The following is a 13,213-nucleotide window of genomic DNA, read 5'->3' as shown; positions in this document are numbered from 1 at the left end:
AACAATTTGCAGTTAACTTGGGTTTGTGAGATGATTGATATAAAATTTAGTTCAATGAAAAACAATCCAGTTCTGAAGGGAAACCATTTTAATTTAGCACTAAAATAGATAAAAAAACTTGAAAGAAAAAAAAAGTTCTTAATACTGAAAAGTATCCATGAACTTTTATTTTAATATTGGCTTCTGAGTCTACATGACATTTTTGCAAATTCACTTGATTTCTTGTAAAAGTACTTTTGCTGATATAGCAATTTGATAATGGCTGGAGTTATTTTCTTTACTGTGTAGTAATAGATAGAACTGGACCTGTTACTCTGGAACATCCAAGATTAAAGTAAATTTTAGTTGACATAATTTTTAAATACTTGTACTTCTGTTGGGAGTCACCTTAGGAACAGTAAAGTAAGAAATTTTATATGTATACACAGAGAGAGAGAGATACTGAGATTTGTATAAATTTTCTCATAAATCAGTGATCAAAATAATCTCAAATAATAAATAAATCTCTGCTTATTCCTGTTATGAGTTTTCAGAAAGCAGTAATTGATTTTATGTATTATTGTTAATAACTTAAATACTGATAAAACACTAAGATTTACTGACAGGAATTAATTTGATAAAAACCCGGGCCTAGTTTAGCAAAGTATTTAAACACATGTCGAATTTTATGTCCATGAGTAGCCCGACTGAAGACTAATGATGAGTTTATAGTTAGGCACATGTTGAATAAAGGCCAGAATGCTTTAGAGCATGAAAAGAATGGATGGTGGAGAATCTGCATTTTAAAAAGGCATGTTGATGAAAAAGTTTCAACCACTTCAGCTTTGACAGCTGCTAATTATTTAACACTTTAATCTGATGTAAGAATGTAAGTAATTTTATTTAAAGGATTTATTAGGGACTTGAAACATAGCTTTGTCTTCTGTTTAGTTAAAAATGTTAATTAATATGAGTGGAGGAAAATATGCAGCTTTCCCATGATTTTCACTTACCTTGTTTTTGTTTAAAAGTATGGGAGTTGTAATTTTTTAAAAATTGCAGTTGGAACTTAAATGGTTTTGCTTTGTTTTGTATTCCCATGTGCAGTATTGAATCTTGGTTCTACAGCCCTTGCTCACATGAGAAATCCTATTGAAGTAATTGGACCTATTTACGTCAGTGGTTCTCAACCTTTCCAGACTACTGTACCCTTTTCAGGAGCTTGGTTTGTCTTTCATACCCCAAGTTTCACCTCACTTAAAAACTACTTGCTTCCAAAATCAGACATAAAAATACAAAAGTGTCACAGCACACTATTACAGAAAAATTGCTTACTTTCTCATTTTGTCAGTATGAAATTTTAGTTTGTACTGACTTTGCTAGTGCTTTTTATGTACCCTGTTGTAAAACTAGGCAAATATCTAGATGAGTTGATGTATCCCCTGGAAGACTTCTGCATATCTTCATAGGTATGTGTACCCTTAGTTGAGAACCACTGATTTACGTGAGCAAGGGTTGCAGGATTGGGCCTCTTAATGTTGTGTTAATAGGCTTGTGCATTTAATCTTATGTTGTGGTAAAAATTACTTATAAATTATGGCATCTTGCATTTTATATTTTTAGAATGTAAAGTGGTATATGAGAGCAGTATGGTGACATTTAGGAGGAAAACATTAGAATTCATTTTTCTGCTTGCATGCAAAGAATGAATGGAATTAATTTGTGGTTCATATTTTGGTCAAAAAATAAGGTCAAGTTTCTACATTAGCATTCTGAACAGTTGATACCATTCCAGCTAAAAAATCATGCCAAATTAAATGTAGCATTTTTCTAATAATGTTGAAAATTGTTCTTGTAATGTCTGAGTTCTTTTAATCAATTAATTGCTTTTCCTCCACAATAATTGCACACAGCTGAACAGTGATCAGTTTTTGTTTTATTTTGTTTTTGTTTTTAAAAACCAATTTTACTTGAGCTTTTGGATTACAGAATTTTACTTAGAAACAGCAGCCATTTCTACACTCTCTTGGAAATAACTAAGTAATGAGAGCCGGTGTGTATTATGTAAAAATTAAAACTTGAATTATTAATTTCAGCAGATCAAACTATAAAAATGCAAAACTAAGAAAAGTTGTACTAAAACTTCATATAATAGAGTGTTTAACTGTATAATGTACTTTTTCCATTGTATGATTTACTGCTTTAAAGTTTTGATAAATTTTTAAGTATTTAGAGCATAGAAAATAAAATTTAATAGAGTTTTATTTTAAAATAACGTGAGAAAAAAGAAGTTTAGGTATTATTCAAATTCATAATGTTTTCTTTAATATTATTTATGCTGTGAATTATTTACTATGCAGGATAAATGTTTCAATAAGTTTATGGATTTTTAGAGCAGATTATAAACTGGCATGTGTATTACAGCTGCATATCTGTTACTTTAATTTTATACATTGTTGGTGTAAAAGGACAACTAAATAAAAATACTAAAGTGTTTTAAAACTTTTTTTAGCAATACTTGAGATTAAATTGGCATATTCAGCTAGAAGTTCGCATATTCTAATATGGATAATACGTTACAGCTGTTTTTACTGCACCTGTTTCCTGCCTAATAATAATTTTTGGCCTATACTAACGTTTAATTTGTCTTCATCAATTCTATATAGTAATGACAGATTATTGCTGTTTAATGCTAATATTGGCTAATATAAGGTGTTTATCATTGTTTCATAGCTTACTGAAATGCAAGCTGAAAGTAGTTATTATAGCCCTCAGAAAGTAAAATCCAAAGAAGTTATATGCTGGGAGCAAGAAGGAACCACAGTTGAGGTAATGTTCCATTATGACTAGATTTTTCAGGTTATAGTAAATGTCTTTGCAAATTGATGTATAATAAATATTTTTCATCAGTTAAATATTTGAAATAGCAGTTAATATTTGGTTGTATATTTCTACTTTATTAGATAGTTCACTAAAGTAATTCCTATTCTCCATTACTGCAAAGTTAGAACACCATAGTACTAAGATTTGGTAAGAGTGTACTTTTAAAAATGTTGTTATTGAATTCATTTCTTGATTAATTAAAAGCCACACCTGTAAAGCTTACCATATATTATTTTAAAATTTTCTCTACTTTTTCAATTTTTAGTTTTTAATATCTTCAGTCGCTATACTACACGTTGTTATATAACTTTTCCCCTCCAATAGGCCCTTATGATGGGAGAACCTTTCTTTGACTGCCAAATAGGTTTTGTTGGTTGCCAAGCTATGTGCCTTAAAGGAATTATGGGAATTAAAGACTTTGAAGAGAATGTGAACAGAAGTGATAAAGTAAGTTCATTTGAAATACTGCTGATTGTTAAATACAGCAAAGATGATGTGCTTTATTGATTTAAAATATTAAAAATATTTACTTTTCTTAGGTGTGGTGAAGAGTACAGTGTCACAGAAATCCTGTGTTTAGTGGTAGTATGTATAACTGGCATGATTTGGGGGAACTGTCTCACTCAGAGAGAGGGGATACTATACAGTTACTGAACCATAGAAACTATACACTTATTTCTTAGTAATGCAATTTCCTGCATATTTATTTGCCAAGGGTTTCTTATTTAATAATCCTACAGCTACTAATAGATTGCAGTTACACAGCATCTTCCATCTGAACATCTCTAAATGTTTCTCAGAGATAGTTATTTTGCAACAATCATGCCACGTATGATTGTTTGTATTGAATCCTGGATGCTACCCTCTGAACTCCCTATCCTTCTCCCTGCAACAACCATGGTTGTTCTTTGAGTGCTTACTCATGTTGATTGCATTCTAGGTGTGTGCATGCCCATGTGCACAGTTGTCAGAGATTTTTGCCTTAGCGGTATCTGATGGGTTGGCTGTGGTGCCCTCTGGAGTGCTGTGCTATGCCTTGATATATCAGGCGCCGCCTAGCCTATGTCCTCTCGGTTCCTTCTCATGGAGGCTGCCTTCTGCCCAGCCTCAGAGCCGTCCTGGCCGGACTTGACTCCCACCACTTCGGCCTTGGTGCGCAGTGCACCCCCGGCAGCGCTCCCCTTTGCTGGTGCCCAAAAAGAAGTCAAAGATGTGTGACTTCCTGGCACTGGGCAAGAAAGGCCAAGGGGCATTGGGTAAAGGACCCAGTTCAGGTCACCAGTCCACCCCGGAACTACATGGGGGTGCCTCCCCAAATGGGCCTCCTAGCCCCTCGAGGGATCTGCCACTGAATCCAGAGAGTGGTAGGGGACCAGACTCATAGCGGGGTCAATGCCTTCTCAGGCCCTCCCGGTGCCCAGAAAGCAAAGGACTCTCCCAGTGCAGCTGGCACTGCATGCTGTGATGGACCTGGCAAAGATTCCCCACAAGAACAAGTCAGCCATAATAAACCCACAGAGGTCAAGTGAATATCCACCCCGCCCCAGACCCTGGAGCAGAGGCAGCGCTCTCTGTCGCTGCACTCCAGGTCTCCGCAACAGCACTGTTTTAGATTCAACGTTTTAGATTGCCGACACCATGCTCCTGGTCTCCACCCTCTCAACGAGGTTCACTTGGAGGGAGGCATTGGCCACTGTATGGCTGGCACTGGTCATCCTCCTGCCAGCTGTCTCCATGACGTAGGTTGCCATCACCTAGACCATGGGAACGTTCTCCGACATGATACCGATCCCGCACCGATCTGCCAATTCGAGGCATTGTTCACCCACAGCAAGGGTTAGCGGTTAGACTCGGGTGTTGCTGGCCCCACCGTGATCACCGAAAGGGGATTCCTCTGGCTTGGAAAGGGAGTGCAGCCTATCACCAAGGCAGCACTGGCACGACTGGGCACCTGAGGCTGCGTCAGCCTCCTCAATGCTGTCCTGGCAGCAGGGCCAGTGGCCGGTGCAGTGGCTCTACTGGAACGCCTGGGGCATTCTGGTTATGTTGATGTCCCCATTGCACCAATCTTTGGTCGCCAATTAGGAAAAGCAACCAGCGGTGCCAGACTTAGTGCACAAAACACAATTGGACGCTGGGGTGGAGGAGTGAGTGCGCACCCCAAAACCCTCTCCCCCCCACGGGTAACAATGACCCGGGCTCTCCCCTGGTGGACCAGTTGCCACAGCTTCATCTGGAGAGGACGATGACAGGGCCCCCTCCAGCTAGCCCATGAAGGATTTCAAGGAGCACTAGGTCCTGCTCTGAAGGGTGGCCACTGGACGTTGAGGAGATGGTGGAGAAGTCAGACATCTTCCGGTGCACGATGGGGTCTTAAAGATAGTCAAAACCCTCTGGCAAACCCCGTCTTCAGTCCCACTCACCTCCAAGAGAGCTGAAAAGAAATATTTTGTCCCAGCCAAGCAGTTTGAATGCTTGTACACCCACCCACCTCTAGGGTTGCTGGCCGTTTCTGAAGCCAACAGGCAAACCAGTTCTACCCCCAAAACTAAGGAGGCCAAGACGCTGGATCTTTCTGGAAGGAAAATTTATTCAACGGCCAGCCTTCAGTTCAGGGTTGCAAACCACCAGGCTTTTTTGCAGAGATATAACTTTAACTTATGGGACTCCCTCCGTAAGTTCAAGGATTCCCTGCCCCAGGACTTGGCCCAAGAATTCAAGGCCCAATGTAGGCGGGTACAACAGCGACAAGATTCTCCCTCCAAATGATGTGGGATGTGGCCGATTCAGTGGCCACTGTGGTTGCATCAGTGGTGATCATGAGGCACAGTTCCTGGCTTCAAACTGTGGGCTTGTTCCAGGGGATGCAGTCCTCCATCCAGGACCTCCTGTTTGATGGGAGTGGTCTCTTTGCAGAACAAACAGATGTGAGGCTGCATGGACTAAAGGACTGTTGGGCCACCTTCTGCTTGCTGGGTCTGCATACACGTCAGTAGGTGAGGAAGCAGTTCCGGCTGCCCCCCACCTTCAAGGCCCTGGCAGCCTTGGCAGGGGTCTGCAAGCAGAAAGGCTAGAGATATGAGTTTTAGTTGTTGCCACCCTTCCTCCTCCCACTCACCTGCCCAACCCGGCCCGGTAAAGCATCATCGGGGCCAGAAGTGCTCATTTTGATGGTGCACTTGAGAGTGAAGCCCCAGTCAACTTCCTGGATCTGCTTCATTTTTTCCTCAACCGCATACACACCTACTGTTCAGCCTGGTCATGGGTAACCTCGGACCTCTGGGTGGTAGAAATTATATCTCTGGGATACACCCTGCAATTCTCAGCTGCCTCCCCTCCACCCCACTTCCGCGTCCCTCTTCAGGGACCCTCTCACAAGCATCCCCTCGTTAAAGAGGTTGAGAACCTCCTGCAGCTAGGGGCAGTGTAGGAGGTCCCTTGGGAAATGAGAGGAAAAGAGTTCTACTTCCATTATTTCCTAATCCTGAAAGCAAAAGGGGGCCTAAGACCCATCCTGGACCTGCGGTGCCTCAACAAATCTCTCAGGAAGTTGAAGTTTCGCATGGTCTCCCTAGCTTCCATTATCTTCTCCCTGGATCCAGGAGACTGGTACGCCTCCCTTGATTTGAAATATGCTTATTTCCATATCTCCATCTTCCAAGGGCACAGACAGTTCCTCTTTTTTGTAGTGGGCGGAGCCATTTCCAAATCATTGCACTGCCCTTTGGACTCTTGTCGGCCCCAAGGATGTTCACAAAATGTATGGCGCCAGTGGCTGCTTACCTGAGGCGTCGAGGTGTCCAGGTCTTCCTGTACCTTGACTATTGGCTCATCGAGGCCAGATCTCGGGAACAGGTGCAACGACGCCTCGATCTGGTACGTTCCATCTACCATGACCTGGGCCTGTTGATAAACTAAAAGAAATCGACCTTAAGGCCGGTGCAATGATAGAATTCATAGGGGAGGTCCTCGGCGCCACATGAGCCAGAGCGTTCCTTCCAGAGGCCCGCTTCCAGGCAATGTTGGACCTGATCTCCCATGTGAAAGACCACATGCTCACCTCCTCTCGCTCCTGCCTGAGGTTGTTAGGCCACATGGTGGTGTGTACGTAAGATGGAGAGCATATTTCAGTGTAATAATAATTCAAGACTTCTCCATGTTAATATCAAGTTCACAGTATTCTGGGCTAACAAACTATAGAATAGCAAAGTTCATTAGCCCAGGATATTTTTATTAACCTGTAAATAAGGAAAAGCTTTGAAGTTAATTAAATCATTGTTTTAATATCTTCATCTATGCCAGAATTTTTGCTGAAAATGAGGAGTGAATTTAAGGTGGCCTGTTTGAAGTTTTCATAAGGATTCATGTCGATTTTGCAAATAGATCATTGTATGAAGAAACAACAGAAATGTTTGGTCACACTAACCTGACTTTTTCTCATGTTTGCCCTCTTGTGCCTCTCTCTCTCTCTCTCTCTCTCTCTCTTTTTTTTTTTTAAACCGACTTTTAAGGAGGCCTACTTCTTCAGTTGTGGAGAAAATCTGAGTGCAAAAGGAATGACGTATCTTACCAATTCACTATTTGATTACAGAAGTCCAGAAAATAATGGTATTCGTGCAGAATTTATTTTGGATGCAGCTCATCATAAGGTTAGAAAATTAATTTTGTTTTCTTTTTTTAATTTTTCAATAGATTTTAAAATCTATGTACTTTCTAAAGACCAGATCCTGCCACCCTTTCTTATGTTGAATAGCACCATACTCTACAAATGGCCTTGTTGGCCCCCCAAAAGGGCAAATTTTCAAAACTGCTGAGCACCCAGTAGCTGCATTGATTTCAGAGTTTGAGTGCCTGTAAAATAAACCAGAAATGAAGAGGAGCACCAACACCATGTATCCAAACAGTTCTTCATAGACCACGAGAAAGTGCTCATCCAACCCTCCAGTGGTCTATGGACCACAGTTTGGGAACTGCTGTTTTAAAGAGCCCAAGTCTGGAAGAATGTTAATTGTATTGTCCTTGCATGCTATATCTATCTACTTGCAAGGTGTACTACTAATTCAGCTTTTATCTTTGGTGATGGTGTGGTTGTATATTTTGACAGCTATTGTGTTACTTAACATAGAACATTTATTACCTCTTCAGTCAGATATCAATATACTGCTTCACTGTAAATTAGATTCTCTCTTATGTTCACAAATAGGGTGTTTAGAAGTCGTTTGTCCAGAATGTAATAATTTCTGATTCCCATTAGGGAAACCCAGTAATCTTAAATTGCTGGAACAGATGTCCTTTGGCATTTCATGTTCACCATTGTTGTTCTATGCTGTTGGAGAGCAACATACTGCTTCTCTTACTATATCTCTCTGGGTTATTTCAGATTCAGTAATTTTCCACATCACTCCATATCTCTTCTATATCTGGGTCTGATCCTGTTTTATGAGATTATACACAGAATTTAAGAAATTGAATCAGTTGAATAACTTGAATATGGTATTCACATATGGGAGAAAAGGGGTATAACATTTCGTAGTTAACACAATTCCTATACTGTATAATGGCTACAAATTAGAAATGGTTCAGAGAAAACTTGTTGTGCAACGTGGGGTACCAGACCCAACAAATTTCTGACAATTAGACCACGCACAAAATTCTTTAGTGAATAAGTTTTTTTTTTTTTTTTTTAAAGCTAGAAGCCTTCTTATCATTTCAAAGGAGACAAAATTAACTTACCCTGAGTCATTCTGCTTCTGTATGCTTCGTGCTCTGATTTGTAACGCTGGCTATATTCTCAAACACACTCACTTTTTGTCATTTTAGGACTTCAAATAAACTATGTGTCAGGAGGGGTATTTTTGGAATTAGTCAAACAAGTCTCCTTTCTGTGTACATTTTTAGAGTTATTCCCCATTTTGTTCTCATTTGCAGAGAGCACATCCACTATGCAGTCAGTTCTGTTTTGAATCAAATCTATGTGAGACTGCAGATTCTGGGTATAATTTTGAAAATTCTGAAGTCCCATTTTCAAAAGAGATTTAGGCACCTAGGAAGAGTCTGAGATCTGGTCTGCATTACAAAGTTTTCTGGCATTGCTACATTGCCGAGGAGTGTACAAAAATCACACTTTCTAGCTGACAGAGCTATGCTGGCAGAACTCCCAGTATAGCCCAGCTATGCTAACAGAAGAGTGCCTCTGTTGCCATAGGGTAGCTGGTGTAGCTATGCTGGCAGCAGAACACCTTCTGTTGACATATGTTGCTTATGCACTAATGTGCTCTACTGTAGTGTAAACAAGCCCTGCCTTTTGTTGTGTTTCAATGAGACATAGTCTCCTAAGTACCTAAGTCATTTAGTCTGCTAAATCACTGAGGGTGTGTCTACACTGCAGTTAAAAATGCATGGGTGGCCCATGTCATTTGACTCAACTGGAGCCTGAGCTCAAATGTCTATACTGCAATTAAACAGCCTCTTAGCCTGAGCCCTACGAGCCTGAGTCAGCTGACATGGACCAGCCATAGATCTCTAATTGCAGTGTAGATATACCTGTAGGCACTTTTGAAAAAGTTATCCTACAAATATTGATAGTCTGAGCCAGATACATGTTGATAAGATTATACTTTGATTTTTTTAAAAAAATTGAGTCTTATGATAGAGAGCTTTGGGTCAGTATTATAAATATATGAGATGTCTCTAGAAAAAGAAACAGAAGTCTCTAAAACACAAGATGTGGTAGTAATGAGGGATTTTAACCACCCTGACATCTGTTGGAAGAGTAATATAGCAAAACATAAAATTTCCAAGAAGTTCTTGGTAGGTGCTGGTGACAACTTCTTGTTTCATACAGAGGAGGATGTAAGCAGAGGGGAAGCCTATTATAAACTTGATTATGACTAACAGGGAGCAATTGTTTGTGGGGATGGAAAAAAATTATGGTGATCATGAATTGATAGGTTCTATGATCCTAAGGAAAGGAAGGAATGAGAACAGCAGAGTCAGAACAATGGACTTCAAAAAAGCAGACTTTAACAAACTCAGGACTGGTAGATAAGGTCTCTTGGGAAGCAAATGTAAAGGAAAAAGGAGTTCAGAAAAGCTGGCAGTTTCTCAGAGGCAGTATTTAAGGCACAGCAGCAGAATATGTGGATGTAAATAAAAAAATAGGAAGAATAGTATTAGGCCAATATGATTACACCTGGAGATCTTTAATGAGCTGAAAATAAAAAAGGAATCCTACCAAAAGTGGAAACATGGATAAACTGCTGTGAGTTAGTACAAAAGAATAGTGCAAGGATATAGGAACAAAATCAGAAAGGCTCAGGCACAAAATGAATTGCACCTAGCCAGGGATATGAAAGGCAACGTAAAAAGGTTCTTTAAATACATTAGGAGCAAGGGGTAGATGAAGAAGAGAGTAGGTCCTCTACTTAGTGGGGAAGGAAAGCTGCTAATGGATGACGTCAAGAAGGCTGAGGTGTTGAATACCTGTTTTGCCTCAATCTTCACTTGAAAGGTAAATTGTAACCAGATACCTACCATGACTGATATTAACAAAATGGGTAAGGAGCACAAACCAGAAGAGGGAAAGATTAGATTAAAGAATATTTAGATAAATTAGATCTATTGAAGTTGATGACCTGACTAAATTCACCATAGGATACTTAAGAAACTAGCTGAGATAATCTTGGAACCATGAGCAATCATCTTGGAGTATTTTTGGAGGATTGGTGAGGTCTGAGAGGACTGGAGAAGGGCAAACATCCTTTAAGAAGGACCCAAGAAATTATATACTAGTCAGCCTAACTTCAATATGTGGAATTATTAACCAATCAATTTTTAAGCACCTAGAGGATAATAGGGTGATAAGGAAATAGCCAGCAGGGTTTTGTTGAGAACAAATCATGCGAAGTCAACCTAATTTCCTTCTTTGACTGGGTTGTTGGCCTTCTGCAGTGGTTCTCAAATGGGGGTGCTGGTGGTATGCCAAATGTATTTTGGTTAGGGGAGGGCATGAGAAGCTTTAGGGAAAAAAAAACTTACTACGCACATTCAGAGCTTGGTGGCTGGAGAGCTGAGGGGTGGGTTGTGTGTGTGTGTGTGGGGGGGTGGGGGGATGGGGACGTAAACTACTACAGACACAAAGAAAGGCTGTGTGTGCAATCAAGTAAGTTTGAGAACCACTGGCCTACTGGATATGGCGGAAGCTGTAGATGTGATATCTGGATTATAGTAAAGCTTTCTGACATAATCCCACATGAAATTTTCATAATCAAACTAGGGAAATGCAGTCTAGATGAAATTACTATAAGAGTTGGTTACACAACTGACTGAAAGACCATACTCAGAGTAATTACCAATGGTTTGCTGTCAAACTGGGAGGATGTACTTAGTAGGGTTCTTGGAGGGTTCTATCCTGTGTCTAGTACTATTCAACATTTTCATTAATGACTTGAATAATGAAGTGGAGAGTATGCTTATAAAATTTTTAGATTACACCAGACTGGGAGAAGTTGTAAGCACTTTGGAGGACAGGATTAGAATTCAAAACGACCGCGATAAATTGGAGAATTAGTTGAAATCAACATGATGAAATTTAATAAAGATAGGTTCAAAGTACTACACATAGGAAGAAAAAATCAAATGCACGACTAAAATGGGGACTAACTGGCTAGGCAGTAGTACTGCAGAAAAGGATCAAAAAATGATAAAAGGTTTAGAAAACCTGACCTCTGAGGAAAGGTTAGAAAAACTGGGAATGTTTAATCTTGAGAAAAGAAGACAGAGAGGAGATCTGATAATTTTGCTAATATATTAAGGCTTTTATATAGAGGAGAATGGTGATCATTTGTTCTCCGTATCCACTGAAGGTAGGACAAGAAGTAATGGGCTTAATCTGCAGCAAGGGAGATTTAGGGTTAGATATTAGGAAAAGATTTCTAATTCTGAGGATTATTAAGTACTGGAATAGGCTTCCCAGGAAGGTTGTGGAATCCCTGTCACTGGAAGTGTTTAAGAAGAGGTTGGACAAACACCTGTCAGGGATTGTCTAGCTATAGTTGGCCCTGTTTCAGTGGGGGGGGGGGGGTGGACTAGGTCACCGCTCAAGGTCCTTTCGAGCCCTACATTTCTATGATTCTATATACTGCTTATAACAAAAAGAAAAAGAATGAAAAGAGCAGTACAGTATATATTAATCTAGAGATGCCACAACAGAGTGAAGTTGGTAAAGCCCCAAACCCAAACATTTATGAATACCCTTTACTTCTCCTTAATTAAAAAATGCCCTTTCCTTGACAAGTTTTCTATGGTTCTCTTGCTTCTATGAAATTAAAATATGAGATATTGTCTAAAAATTGTAATGATGTAGTGACTTACTAAGTTTTCAAAAGGCTAAAGATAAAAGGCATTCTTTTGTTTAAAAAAATCAAAATATTTTAGAATTAACAAGCTTTAGTTTTAATTTCACAGTATTAGACAGGTCTGCTGGGATGTGGGAGGTCAAGTGAAGAATATTTACTCTATTAAAGGTATTAATAAACTATATGTTATTGATAAAGTGATCAAAATGTCAAGCAGAATTATGGATCTCCTTTTTGTGTGGTGTGCAATAGAAGTTAGATTACCTATCTGAAAGGTGAATTCTCTGAGATAACCTCTGTCTTCTGTTTTGATAAGCCTTTCTGTGTGTTAATGCAGAAACCCAAACAAGCATATATGTCTTTGATAGTAGGCCTATTAGTTTGTAATCTCAAGATTCTTTCCTTACACAACTTTTGTTTTATTTGCTTTGCTTTGTTGGTAGGAGACATACTCGGAGATAGCTGGAATGCAGAGGTTTGGTGCCTTTTACATGGATTACTTGTACACAGTGGAAAGCACCAGTGGCAAAGGTACTCCTTTTCTTTGTTTTGCCCTCCCTTGAAAAACAGAAAGCAAAGATTTTTTGACAGCCACCTGGGCCTTGACTAGCTGTCCTCTACCTTACTTTAGATTTATTTTTGCAGTTGCTTGTTGGAACCGACATGTTTGAGTTTTCTTAGATTCTTGGTATTCTAACTTGTTTTTTCTCATAGATGATTGGAAAGATACTTTTTTATAATCAACAGCTAAACTTAAAGTAGTTTTCTACTAGTAGTACAATCTAGTAGTGTACTAGACTGAATTTTGTGTAAAGTGACATATTTGAATGACTTTTTTTAAAAAAAAACCTGATGCTGTAAAAAAATTGAGAAATAATTCTAGTTTTAGAATATATTTTCTGTACTTTCTTATTTTATATATAGAAGATTTATATGACAAGAGCTTTGTTTCTTAAGAGTTAATCTGTTTTTGCTGCTTATTTTCTACTTGATGT

The 13,213-nt window shown here is 39.2% G+C and overlaps 1 protein-coding gene across 1 annotated transcript in view; it reads left to right on the top strand.

Moving 5' to 3' along the window:
- Positions 1 to 13,213, top strand: part of VPS13B (vacuolar protein sorting 13 homolog B) — a 913,989-nt gene that overhangs the window by 160,721 nt on the left and 740,055 nt on the right. The window contains exons 9-12 of the mRNA XM_074944046.1: positions 2,713 to 2,808; positions 3,187 to 3,309; positions 7,374 to 7,511; positions 12,662 to 12,749. Of these exons, the coding sequence (XP_074800147.1) occupies positions 2,713 to 2,808; positions 3,187 to 3,309; positions 7,374 to 7,511; positions 12,662 to 12,749 (445 nt within the window). The remainder of the gene's footprint in view (positions 1 to 2,712; positions 2,809 to 3,186; positions 3,310 to 7,373; positions 7,512 to 12,661; positions 12,750 to 13,213) is intronic.

Source organism: Natator depressus, chromosome 2 (genome assembly GCF_965152275.1).
Source record: "Natator depressus isolate rNatDep1 chromosome 2, rNatDep2.hap1, whole genome shotgun sequence".
NCBI classification, from domain to species: domain Eukaryota; kingdom Metazoa; phylum Chordata; order Testudines; family Cheloniidae; genus Natator; species Natator depressus.
Note: the sequence above shows the minus strand (reverse complement) of the source record. Positions and strands in the feature narration are given on the sequence as shown.